This window comes from Paroedura picta, chromosome 16, assembly GCF_049243985.1.
Source record: "Paroedura picta isolate Pp20150507F chromosome 16, Ppicta_v3.0, whole genome shotgun sequence".
Classification (NCBI taxonomy): Eukaryota; Metazoa; Chordata; class Lepidosauria; order Squamata; family Gekkonidae; genus Paroedura; species Paroedura picta.
In genome coordinates, this window is record NC_135384.1 from 15,069,474 (window position 1) to 15,082,792 (window position 13,319).

A 13,319-nucleotide genomic window follows, 5' to 3' on the forward strand; every position below is an offset into this window, starting at 1 on the left:
GTGTGTTTCTAAGTCTTTAGGTCTGCAAATCCATTATGATCTAGAAAGCCTATGGGGCCGGTAAAAGAAAAAGGATGGCGATGTCCACGGGCACAGAGTTAGGTACATGGATGTTTCCAGTAAGGCTTTCCAATGGTTTCCACAGTGGAACATGATGAGAACACCTCATACAGCTACTGTGGAAACTCATACAGTGCACCTGTATTATTTGTACACTGGAAAACAAATGATCAATGAAACCTCATGCCCTTAGCTGCCACCTCAAGAAACATAAGAATGCTGATCACCTGTTTGGTAGGAATGTTCACTTTCTGGGGAATTTATGTTCTCCTTGTACAGTTATTGCCTGCTGAGAGATATTTCAAGAATGATTGAATATGTAGTGAAAGATGTGATTGTGTGTATATGTGCACGAGTGCGTGTGTGGGTGCATGGGGGGGGAGGATATCATGCTGTACTGGTCAACCAACATCCTTTGGCATGAGAAGACCTCCTACTGTGCATATCTCCTGAGACCAGAAATGCTCATAAATACTTTCTCAATTTTTTTTGAAGGTGACCACCCAGTTTTTGAAAGCTGAAATGTCATTCATTTTTTTCAACATCTACTCTTTCAATCTGTGTGCAACCAGGCTAGACAACAATAATAGATAGAAGTTTATTGAAAAAACAATTCTTCCTTGCAGCAAAATTTTAATTATTTATATTCCATCATCCATTAACATCCCCCACACTTCTCCAATTCTGAGGCAGTTTTCAATTTGAAAAGGGAAGACGCATTAATATTTTAACGTTAGTGCACAATGTTTTGTTTTAAATAATTTTATTGCCAATTAATAATTTAATTTTTGAACGGAGAAATGTTCTTGTACACTGCCACAAGATGACTCGGTTGAGAGAGTGGCAGTATATAAATTGAAATACAAATAAATAAATAAATAAATGTCTCCATATTATCTCTATTTTTGATCAAAGGAAGAATTAAAAGATTCCTATGCTCACCATGTGCACCACAGTCACATACACTTAATGCAAAACTCTTGATGGTAGGGCATGACAGCACATCAACATAAAGGCACACCAAACAGGGATTAACAGTCAAATGTGAACAGTACTTGGGTAGCTCTTCAAATGGAAGACGAATGCCCGCAAACTGAATAAAACAAACACATTGTGCTCTCAAAAATGTATTGTTATAATCATACAAATAGACATTTCTTCATTGTTCTCATTGCTTCCTGGCTGTTAACTGAATCAAGGGAGTCCAAGAATAGGTTCAGGAGCTGTTGGGATTTCTCAACAAGTCTATCTGCATGAGAAAGATAAGAATCCGCTCTCACTAAACTGAATTTTCCTCTTGGATGTCGGAGTGCATAATTTAAACTTTATGGAAATAATAGGGAGGGGTATCCAGAGGTAGATTTTGGTGCATGATAATATCTCAAACAATTCAGTTTTCCAAACCCTACTTTTGGATGTAAACTTGGCAGCTGTTTCTTCTAGACTTAGGCTTTAAAATTCTTTTTAAAAGGTATGTCAGTATTATATGGTTTTAGGTAGTTCAAGACCTTGTGTACATGAAAAATAAGAAAGAAAGAAAGAAAGAAAGAAAGAAAGAAAGAAAGAAAGAAAGAAAGAAAGAAAGAAAGAAAGAAAGAAAGAAAGAAAGAAAGAAAGAAAGAAAGAAAGAAAATGAAGGATAATTGGAGATGAATTATTTTGAATATTGAACAAATACTAGTTAATTTGAGTGCAGTAATTGATTAAATTGCAAATTCATTATATTAATTCTATCACAATGTTCTCGATGCCTAAACAATGACTGATTGTTTAATGTTACAGTGGCTCATAGATCATCACTTTGACTGAGAAAGAAGACATTAATGGAACAGTGGGAAGGAGGAAACCTAACTTTTGTCACTCAGTTTATCCTCCTGGGTTTCCAAGACCTGGAGAATCTGCAAGTCCTCCTCTTTCTAGGATTTCTTCTCATCTATATGGTGACAATGGCAGGGAATCTTCTTATTGTTGGGCTTGTATTGACCAACCAGCATCTTCACACCCCCATGTACTTCTTCCTTGGAAATTTGTCTTGTCTGGAGATCTGCTATAGCTCAACCCTCATCCCTGTGATGCTGGACACCCTCCTGAGGAATGGGAAACCCATTTCATTCAGCAGTTGCTTCTTGCAATTATTTTTCTTTGGCTACTGTTTAGGGGCTGAATGTTATTTGCTGTCTGTGATGTCCTACGATAGGTATCTAGCAATCTGTAAACCATTGCATTATGGGACAATGATGAACAGTAAAAAGTGCATCCAGTTAGCAGCTGTGTCATGGACCAATGGCTTAATAGGTATTTCCATTATAATGGTGTTGATGCTGCAGCTAACGTACTGTGGCCCTAATGAGATTGATCATTACTTTTGCGATACTGTTCCACTAAAAAAACTTGCTTGTAGTGACACAGGGCTGGTAGAACGGGTTAATCTGATCTTGCTGTTTGTATACACAATGCCCCCATTTCTTCTAACTTGCACGTCCTATGTATTTATCATAACTGCCATCCTAAGAATCTCTTCCACCACTGGAAGGCAAAAGGCCTTCTCTACCTGTTCTTCTCACCTGATAGTTGTTTGTACTTACTATGGCTCTTTAATGACTGTGTATATGTTGCCAAACTCATCAACACTGAACAAAGCTTTCTCTCTTTTGTATACCATCCTTCCCCCTTTAGTCAATCCTCTCATATACAGCTTGAGAAACAACGAGGTGAAAAGAGCCCTGAGGAAAGCTCAAAGCAAGGTGGCTGCTTACAGAATACTTCACAGTGTGCTAACTTGCCTCGTTAGTATTAAACACAAGTAAAGGGAGGGAATTTAATTTGGGCACAAACAATTTGGGCACAAACAATTCTACAAACAATGTTGAAGACAAGGAGATACCATGCAAGGCAGGATACCTTGCAAAACGTCTGCAACAAAAAATTACAAATTCTGCATGTGGCAATGGTTTTACCATTGTAAAACCACCATAGTATTCTTGATTCTGCATGGCACTCATCCCTCATGGTAGTGAGCATGCATTTTCTACATTGTTTCTTCGCAGGATGATAAACTTGCTTTGCTATGACTTTTTCCTTTATGCTGGTTCCAGGGATGCTTTTTAGGATTTGCATAAATGTTCCTGTGTTGTCTGTCTCCTCTCTTGTGCTATCATACACCATTGGCTGAATGGAAATCCCATGAACTACAGTTCCCATGAGGCTCTGCCAGCAGCTTGTGTCAGTTAGGTGGCAGGAGGGGGCTAGGAGAAGAGGGAGCTGAATCAGCTCATCCCGGCCTCCTCTACCCTTGCCTTATTAGGGAGAGGGCCGAGAAGCTTCGGCCTCTTTCCCGCTTCCCTGCCACCACGATTGCCCACCCTCCGACCCTGATTTTTTGATTGTTCAATTACGAGTTGTTGTTGGAGTTCCGTCTTTCACTTGGAGTCTGTACTTTACATAATTAGATGGATGAATTTATTTTTTAAAAAGAAAGAAAAAGGGGAATGGAGTTTTATCAAAGCTTTAATGTCACAACTTGCGGGTTTTGGGCATGGGGAGGAACCATTGGTGAGCAATTCCACCCTGCATGCTGGCATGCTCTAGCTAGGCCATAAGAAGCTGTGGGTAAGCAGAGCTGGGTGGCCATCATTCATGAAGGATGCACCTTGACAGTAAATCCACATTTCCGGGTGGTTCGGAACTCAGCAGAGGGTTCCAAAATCAAAGTCACTTCCCTATCATAACCAACAGGTCACTGGGAGCACGGGGAGCCCAGTGCATACCTGCTGGATTAAGATTTGGCTGCCTTGTGGCCAGAGGGCATAAGAGGGCTGGTTCCTTTATCCCACATGCTGTTCAACGCTCAATTGTTATTGGCAGGCAGGAGGTCAGTGTAGGCAGGAAGAAGACACGACTACTAGCTCTTTATTTGGCCTAAATTTTGGCCACCACTTATATTGTTTAACATATAACCTCCGCTGGAGGGTTGGTGCCGCATGGGAAGAGCCAGACCTGAGCAGCCTGCCGGCTGCCCCCCTTTTCCAATGTACAGGAACACGTCAGTATCCCCACTGGGAATACGTGATCCTCTACATGGAACACTAAGATGGGAGACAACCCGTAAAGAGAGTCAAAGGGCGCAAACCTCCTTGGCTTCATCTTTTTGAGTTGTCTGGTCATTAACGAGCAGCACTGCCCACCATGCTGGGTATTGCACTGCTCATTACCACCCCCTTTAAAAGTGGGCCCCGACCCTCAGGGGGAGTCCGATCGCACACCGGCTCCCTGTGAAATTGGCTCCTCTCATGCGCATACCCTGCTGTGACAAATAAAATGCAGAATTATTAATTATCTTATCCATAAAGTACAAATAGGGAACAGGAGGGTGGGTAACTTGCCCGATGGCCGGCAAAGAGGTGGGAAAGCCCCAGGCAAAATCTCACACAGATGCTCCTGGCCCCACCCACCTGGGCCCAATGGCCCAGAGGCAGCCCGAGCTGCCACATCTTCTACTGCCCGCCCTCCACCCTGCCAAACGGCAGCCTGGGTAAGTCCGCGCTGCTCATGCTCATTATTGTGGCCTGTTTAATACCAAATAGAAATTTGTCGGTGTTTTTTGTGGTGAAAAGTATCCCCCTGCACGGCAAGAAGAAGTATAATGACACTGATAGTTATCTAAATTTTCCAAATATCCTGTTCATTCAGAGGCATCTCCATTATTTAAATCTCAGGTCCAACAACCCAGATCTCTGATATTTTGTGCACTTGTTTGAGTTCTCAGACACGTGCATATGTATATGAGGAATGCAGTTAATATTAAATATTCTATATGCAATACTTGTGAGTCTATGAGATTTTGAATCCCATTCTCATACCTTGTATCATGGATATTTATGTTTCTCTGTGAGAGGAAGTGGCAGAAAGGGGCGTTGCTCAATGATGTATGACACAGAGCACCATTGAACTTTTGTCTTTCTTCAAACTTATTTGGCCCAAGCCATGTTTCAATTAGGTCTTTAAATCAATGGTGGGAAAAGCTGAGCCCCCGGAGAGAAGAAAAACTAATATTTCAAAGGACCCTTCCCCCTTTTCAGTGTGTTTATTCCCATTAGTAAGGAAAACACACAATAACTTGATCCATTCCCTTGATGCCTAGAAAGTTCCCTTACTCTTCTTAGATAATTAAGGTGACTTTTATGGGAGTTTTTGTGACAATTTAGGAACAGTCTCTCAGGACCTTTGGTAGTTTAAAAGCTTAAAGTGGCAGATGAAAGTATATGAGAAGAATGTATTTCAGGGAATGCATTAAATACAGAAGAATTTCAACAGAATGGCAGGGATTTGAGATCCTTTTGGAAAGATTTGGCATCCATTGAAAAGATGCTGAAGCACAGTCTCCACTTGGATGAGGAAAACCAAGTAACATTGAGCTTTCTACTATATAAAGTAAAGTCATCTTTTGTCATCTATTACTGATGCATCTTGTGTTAGATACTAGTTTTGTATGTTTGTGTATTATTAATTTAAACCTGATCCTTGAACTTGTTTGGAGGTTCTAGCAGGGGAGTGCAGCTATCGTATACCCTTGACTGAAGAACGGTACACTCCTTCTATCTGGGATGGCTGTCCTCTTCCACCAAGCACACAGCTTTGGGAGGGATGCACATGGAGCGATGAGGGAGGTAGGGGACACCTGCCTAGCCAGCCAGATCAGCCAAATCAACCCTAGCGATCAATGGGGTGACAGATGTCACAGCCAGATCGCCCTCACATCCAGATTGAAGAATCAGAGTGACTAGCCACTGCACAGTCTGTTCAGGAATTTCGGCTCATCTCATGGAATATTGCTGGTCTGAAAGCCAAAAAAAAATTAATAATAATTTAAACCTTTAAAAGATTTGGTTTCAGTATGATGCACACAAAGTTAATCGTTTTTGATCTCCACTATTGGAGGGTGTTCATCTTTTGATTAACCACTGAGATCGATAGGAACGAACAGGGATTATAATTTGCTATTTGTTTGAATGCCAAAGGGGAATTTAAAACATCTGAATACAATCTGGGCATCTGAATACAACTAGAATACAATGAAATACTGCTCTGCAACCATATCAAATCAATGAGACTTTGTTACATGCAGTTAGTCATCATTTTTCGACCAGAATCAGGAAATCCATCAAGAGATTCATTTGTAGTCTACCTAGTCCAGCATCTTGTTTTCAAAGAAATGACCAGCTAGATGTTTCTGAGATCTCCACAAACATGATGTGACCCTCAAGTAAATTATACTGAAATGGATACTGCTCTCCCAAAAGTAAGACTTCAGCTATCTTAACCAATTGTTGCTCCTAGATTTGTCCTCTGTGAGTTCATCTACTTGTGGAAATGACTAAAGTCAATGGCAACATATTCTACTTTCTTTGTTTTAAGACATGTTTATACTCTGGCCCTTGAGATTACAGTTTGCTACTTTTTAACCACTTCACCATGCTGGACCTCAAGATCAAGCAGGGGGAGAATGACTAGCACCCAGGACAGACTAAGTGCAATTGTGTGTCCTAGCGCCTATTGTATTTCTGGGTGCAACAGACTTTGCCCCTAGTAAAGATATAAAGAACCATTCTATTTAGAAGTGTACTTCTGCATTAGTATGGTTTGCCTAGCTCACTTTACAAGACATGATTTGTCTGCTGATAGCCATACGCACTCCAACTTCCTCTTACATTCTCTAAAGCGACGTTATTCCTGCCAAAATATAAGAACCAGGGAATTCAAAGTGTGTTCAGGACATGAATAAAATAATGAGAGTTATGATTGATTACCTTTATACTGATTGCATTTCAGGATAACATTAACCATCATCACTTAATGGAAACAAGACAGAAACAATATCAAAACGCAACCATTCAGTTTATCCTTGTGGGATTTGGAGATCTTCAGCATCTTCAGTTTCCTCTCTTCCTGCTCTTCCTCGCAACTTACATTGTGACCATGTCTGGGAACCTTCTCATCCTTATCTTGGTAGCAACGAGTCACCATCTTCATACCCCCATGTATTTCTTTCTAGGGAATTTGTCATGCATGGAGATCTGCTATAGCTCTACCATTGTGCCCAAGATAATGACCACTGTAGTGGCTGAAGACAAAGCACTTTCAGTCAACGATTGTTTTGTGCAACATTTCTTTTTTGGCTTTTTACTAGGAGCAGAATGTTACTTGCTCTCAGCCATGTCTTATGACAGGTATCTGGCAATATGTAAACCGCTACATTATGCCACACTTATGAACAACAGGGTGTGTATCCAACTATCAGCAATTTCTTGGTTCAGTGGGCTTCTGGGTAGTATCATAATGCAGATTTTGATAGGGCAGTTAAGCTTCTGTGGACCCAATGAAATTGATCATTATTTTTGTGATAATGACCCTCTGTACAAACTCTCCTGCACTGACACCAGCCTGATAGAACTTATGACACTAATTGAGGCGTTCTTATTCACCATGCCCCCATTTTTCCTAACTGTGGCTTCTTATGTGTATATTATAACCACCATTCTCCGAATACCATCCAGTTCCGGAAGGAAAAAGGCCTTTTCTACTTGTTCCTCTCACCTGATTGTGGTGTCCTCTTTTTATGGATCTATAATGATTGTGTATATGTTGCCAAACACAGACGCCATGAGAGAACTGAACAAATTCTTGTCTGTCTTATATACTGTCCTCCCACCACTGATCAATCCTCTCATATATAGTCTGAGAAACCAGGAGGTGAAGAAAGCACTGAGGTTGCTTTTGAGAAAAATATTTGGCTTCCAGCTCAGAGCGATGACCCAAAAAAGTATATTTTGGGTGTCATGGGTGAAGCATGGAGAAAAACCATGTTGTTCCTGGGCTGTTATAAAGAGAATGGAATGAAACTGAACAAAAATCCAATCCACATTTAATAGAAAATGACAAAAATCTATGAGTACACTGTCAAAACCCCCTGGGGAACTTACCTTCAAGGTCAGAGCATTTTGCTTGAATAATATGTCTCAGTGCCCTAGGTGTTTTTATTTTGGAGTGATGAAGTTTGTATTTTTGAGTGATCTAGCTATTTTTCTCAGTGCAGTTCATATGGATGCATTTGGAACAGATGTGATTAAAACCTTGCAGTTTTCTTGACAATTTTAAGGCGTTCAGATGTATGCTAATGATATTCAACTTAGATCCAGAAATGTTCCTGATATTATAAATGGAGATTCTATTATTATTATTATTACTAGCAACAAAGCCCGTTGCATCTAACAATAGGTGCTAGCCCCCGCTCCACCAGCCTGGGCAGGCCAGGTGGGTCCTACCTCCATTGATCCTAAAAGGCCCACTGAGGCTCCATTCCTCCTCCCCCTACCCCCCCACCCCCAGCCACGGTCACTGTCCCTCCACCCCCCTCCCAGCTCCAGCTGCCTGCCTACCTCATCAGTGGCTGACACTTATTCCATACAGTAGAAATTGGAGGGGGAAGCAGCCAGGGACAGGCCATCCCTCCCAAATGACCTTTTGTTGGAGGAACAGCCAATCAGGGATGGGACAGCTGATGATGAGTCCCAGCTCCTCCCAGCACCCTCTTACACTTTTATTAAGAGGAATAGATTATTAACAATCATGACAACAATAACAACAACAACAACTTTAGATTTTTATGCCGCCACTCCCGGGCTTCTTCTTTTAATGGACATGCATTGAAATTGTTATTTATCTGCTTTCCTCAGGGGAGACAAAAGTAACCCATTATCTTTTGCTTTACAGGAAATTACAGTTTTGGAGGCCTTCCAAATGTAACTTTTCCTTTATCACTCAATGGCATTCCTATCTTGTTATGTAATTAACTTTAGACCTTACCCCATATCTTTCTAGTCATTCTTTTTTCTGAAAAGTTGTTGCTCAAATTAATTTTGAATTAGTTATTGTTCATTTATTTTTGAGGATCCTTATGTATTTTTGATCTATTTGTCCATATTTTGGAGGTTTAGTGATGGTCAACAGAAATAGGCCCTCTGTGCACATACTATAGTTGAAAGACTTGTGTTAAAGCAACAGAAAGATAAAATCACACCTCTGAAGACCTAGAATTCTATAAATATTTGAATGCATGGCGTATAGACAGCAATGGTACATGGATTTATTTTTAGATATTTGGGAAACAGTTATAGAAACGTATGTGTAGATCTGCCACCACTACTGTTATAATTTTGTCTTTATGTAAGGGTTTTTTTTAAATAAAATACATTCTATGGCATGAGCAAGTTTAAAATCTAACAAAATAAAAAAACATTAAAAAATAGTTGCTGGATATTGTGTTTATCCCCTGTTCTTTTTTTCCTTTGAAAGAGTGGACAATCATACTGCCTTTCCACCCCTGCTACGAAACTGCTCTGCTCAGCAAAAAAATTGGTTAAATAGACAATGAGACCACTCAGAAGTCATCATTATGTGCTTGTTTGACAACATTTCCAAATGAAGATGCACAAAATATTGGATAAAATACCATAATTCACATGAAAAAGACAATTACTGTCAGAGGTGGCCTCCACCTAGAGATGTTGGTCCTCACAGGGTTCTCTGAAACAATAATCTCTTTCCATTTTGGAGAGGCATTGGGGACAGTAGAGCAGTGTTTCTCGCCAGCTCTTTTTTGATCTTCCATTAACAACCTCAGTGTGATAAATAGCATGTGTGTGGATATGCACACCTTGAGCTTACTTAAAGGTTCTAACAGGGAACCTTATGCCCTTGACTGAAGAATGGGACAGTTGGAATGGTGTCCACTTCCATCAAGCCCACAGTTTCAGGAGGAACACACATGGAGTGGTGAGGGAAGTAGAAGACACCCACCTTGCCAGCCAGATCAGCCAAATCAACCTTGGTGATCTATGGTTGCTGATGGCAACCCAGATTGTCCTCATATCTTTCAAACACACAGGTATGTGTGAGAGGGCACAAGCTGGAAAATGATAAGATCGCTATACTTTGTGGGAAGCAACATGACCCACCTCTTATCCGACCCTGTTAGAAACAGATGAGAAATGTAAAAAAATCTCTTCCCAAATTAAATAACCACTAGATAGTACTAAATATTTATGTTCCAGAATCAGTCTCTATCTCCCATAACATTTTCAGGCTCCTCTCTGAAAGCACTCTACCAGAGTTCAAAGTACTTTTGGAACAATAAGTGGAAATTGTAAGAACAATGTTGAAGTCAATGAGAGAAAAAGGGTAAGGAATTAAATGTGAATTGAATGTCACACATAACTTCAGTCTTTTCATTGGTTGGTATTAATATCAATATACTGGAAACTGAAGTTTAACACACTAAAGTTATGATACTCTCCTTTTTGCTCCTTTGGCTGTCTTCTTAATACAAGATTACTAGAGGAGGAGGAGGAGGAGGAGGAGGAAAAGCTGTTTTTGTACACGACATTTTACTACCAAAGGAGTCTGAAAGCATCGGCACTGTGTAAAGAGCAGGGCAGGCCCGTCCCCGGGCAAGGTGGCTTGCTCCACGCATGGAAAGAAGTAGGACCATTGTGTCTTTGACTGCTTCTTTCCTGAGCCGTGGCCCTGTGCTGCCACCCCCTCTCCAGGTGGCACCCCCCTCCCTGGGCAAGGGCCATAGGTGGGTGGCTGGAAAGGAGACATACAGAGACACAGAGAGGCCTGCCAAACCACAAACTACCCCTGATTACCTGCTATGGCTCCTGCTGTGAAGGAGAGAGAGAGACAGAGACAAACTGCAAACGAGCCCCAAACTGCAAACAAACCTTTCTTCCCTGCTATAAGGAGCCCTGATTACCTCCTATGACTCCTGCTGTGTGTGTGTGTGTGTGAGAGAGAGAGAGATCTGCACCTGCTGGCATCCCCTCAGTCCTTGCGTCCATTGCATTTCTGGTTGCAATGGGCTTTCTTGCTAGTAAATAAATAAATACTATGTGAATGAACAAAGTCACCCATGATTTCAAACAATGTATTTATTGGTTAGTATGAACAGTATCATTAATAATTAATATAGAAAAAACATACTGACAGAGGCGGCGGAGAGTGTCCCCTTCACCCGGGAAGCCCTAGCACCACGTCTGCGACAGGAAAGGCCTCCCCTTGCCAGGCACGGCACTGGAGAGGCGCCCTTTGGCTGGGGCAGCCAGGCGTGCCTCTGAGGCGAGGGGCGAGTGGGAGTTGAGGGAGGGTGGGCATCAGGCAGCCGGACTCACTCCACCCCAGGGGCAGTTTCATAATTATATATAGGGAACCATGGATAAGGATGTAAACTACTGATAAACTAACACTTCCGACTGCTCAGTTAATTCACAGATGTCTCCTTTATTTTAATGTCAAATCCAACAATACAATCTCAGATATTTTGTGCAATTCTTTGATTTTAGTTCGATTCTCAAAATGGTTTAAATTATGAGTGATAGCACTATTTTCTGGGTGCCAGAGTATTTTCAAAATACAGTATTTTTTACTATCAATAGGAAAGATTCAGTTAAGAGAAATCCCTTACCAAATAAATGGAATAGAATCACTATTCATTTATAATTGGTTAAGAGATGCATTATCTACATGGGAGAGAGGACAAATGCTATTTCCTTTCTAATCTTTTTCCTACCATAATTGCAAGCAAATGAATGCAAATCAAGAAAGCAATGAAAATAATCATCTAAGAAGTTTTAGACACCTACTGAGTTATCATGGTTATCATTAATGAACAGCCATTCTCTCTGACGTTTTATTTTTCCCATGCTTCTCATGAAAACGTGTTTCTTGTATGTGGGGAATGTGGAAAAATAGTTTCCGGATTGCCATTCTGACTTCTTTGTTTCTCAGACTGTAGATAAGAGGATTTAACAATGGTGTCATAACAGTGTAGAAGAGTGACAGGAATTTTTCCGTATCCAAGGAATGGATTGACGTCGGTTTCACATACACTACGATTCCAGAGCCATAGAAAAACATCACCACTATGAGATGTGAGGAACATGTTGAGAAAGCCTTGCACCTTCCCTCTACAGATGGCATCTTCAGAATGGTGGAAGCAATGCATATGTATGAAATGGAAATCAAAGTGAACGGGATTAATGCAAGAAACACTACCTGCAGATAGGATATAAGCTCATTTATAGAAGTGTTGTTGCAGACTAGTTTGACCATAACAGGGGAATCGCAGAAGAAATGGTTGATTTCCTTGGAGTCACAGAAAGAAGAGGTGAACACCAGGACAGTCTGGCAAACTTGCATTGGGATTGCAGTTAGCCAGGAGAATGCAACCAACTCAGAACACACTCTATCATTCATAATGACGGTATAACGCAGAGGGTGGCAAATGGCAACGTAGCGGTCATACGCCATGGCAGCCAAAAGGAAGCATTCTGCTGCCCCTGTAATGAGGAAGATGTTCATTTGAAAGGCACAAGCAAGAAATGAAATGGTTTTGTCTTCTGACAGCAGGTTGTCAAGCATTTTGGGAACAGTAACTGAAGTGTAGCATATCTCCAAAAAGCTCAGATTCCTGAGGAAGAAAAACATGGGGTTGTGGAGTGTCTGGTCTACCAGTGTGACAATAATTATGAGCGCATTCCCAGTCAATGTAAATAGATAAACAGTCAGGAAAACAGAGAAGAACAAGCCTTCCAGACTTGGCAAATCAGAGAATCCCAGCAAGAGGAAATTGTTTACCATGCTATGATTTCTTCTCATTTCTCAATCTGATGGAGGAAAAACAAAAGAAGCAATAACTTTATAGCAGCTCATGAAAAGATACTGTAACTTAACCATACTGTCATCTGCTGTAAGGAGTAGCACTGGGCTTACCCACTGTGAAGGATTGGGAAGGGCAGATGTAGGAAGTGATTAGGGGGCAAGGACAGGCACACCAGTGAATTTATGTTGGAAATTGATATCACCTACTAGTATTTTATTTATTTATTTATTTATTTATTTATCATACTTCTATACCGCCCTCCCCGGAGGCTCAGGGCGATTTACATTATAACAGAGAACCATGCATAAAACAGTTTGTAGAACATGTACATCGATAACCAACAATTGCAACCAAACACAACACAGTATAACAGTAAACAATCGTAATACAAACAGGTCCAAGGCTTGTTGATGGAATTCTGAGGGAGGTGGTTTATTGATTGAATTCTGAGGGGGGGTGGGGGGGAGCAGGGGCCCTTGGTCGCTGTAGATTACATCTGGTCTCGGCCAAATGCCTGGTGGAGGAGCTCCTTTTTGCAGGC

At 41.1% G+C, this 13,319-nt stretch overlaps 2 protein-coding genes across 2 annotated transcripts; one reads left to right on the plus strand and one right to left on the minus strand.

Annotated features, from left to right (window-relative positions):
- Positions 1–2,834: 2,834 nt before the first annotated feature.
- On the minus strand, positions 2,835–12,774 carry LOC143826163 (olfactory receptor 10A5-like). The gene is made up of 2 exons (XM_077314810.1): positions 11,884–12,774; positions 2,835–2,846 (listed from the first exon to the last, which is right to left on the minus strand). The coding sequence occupies exons 1-2, from the start codon at positions 12,772–12,774 to the stop codon at positions 2,835–2,837; spliced, it is 903 nt and encodes a 300-aa protein (XP_077170925.1).
- LOC143826503 (olfactory receptor 2AP1-like) lies at positions 6,913–7,956 on the plus strand. The gene has a single exon (XM_077315340.1). It carries the CDS (start codon positions 6,913–6,915, stop codon positions 7,954–7,956), a length of 1,044 nt encoding a protein of 347 aa, XP_077171455.1.
- Positions 12,775–13,319: the final 545 nt, after the last annotated feature.

Bases quoted from the DNA above. Each gene is read 5' to 3' on its own strand.
- LOC143826163 (XM_077314810.1), bottom strand. From the start codon at position 12,774: ATGAGAAGAAATCATAGCATGGTAAACAATTTCCTCTTGCTGGGATTC.
- LOC143826503 (XM_077315340.1), top strand. From the start codon at position 6,913: ATGGAAACAAGACAGAAACAATATCAAAACGCAACCATTCAGTTTATC.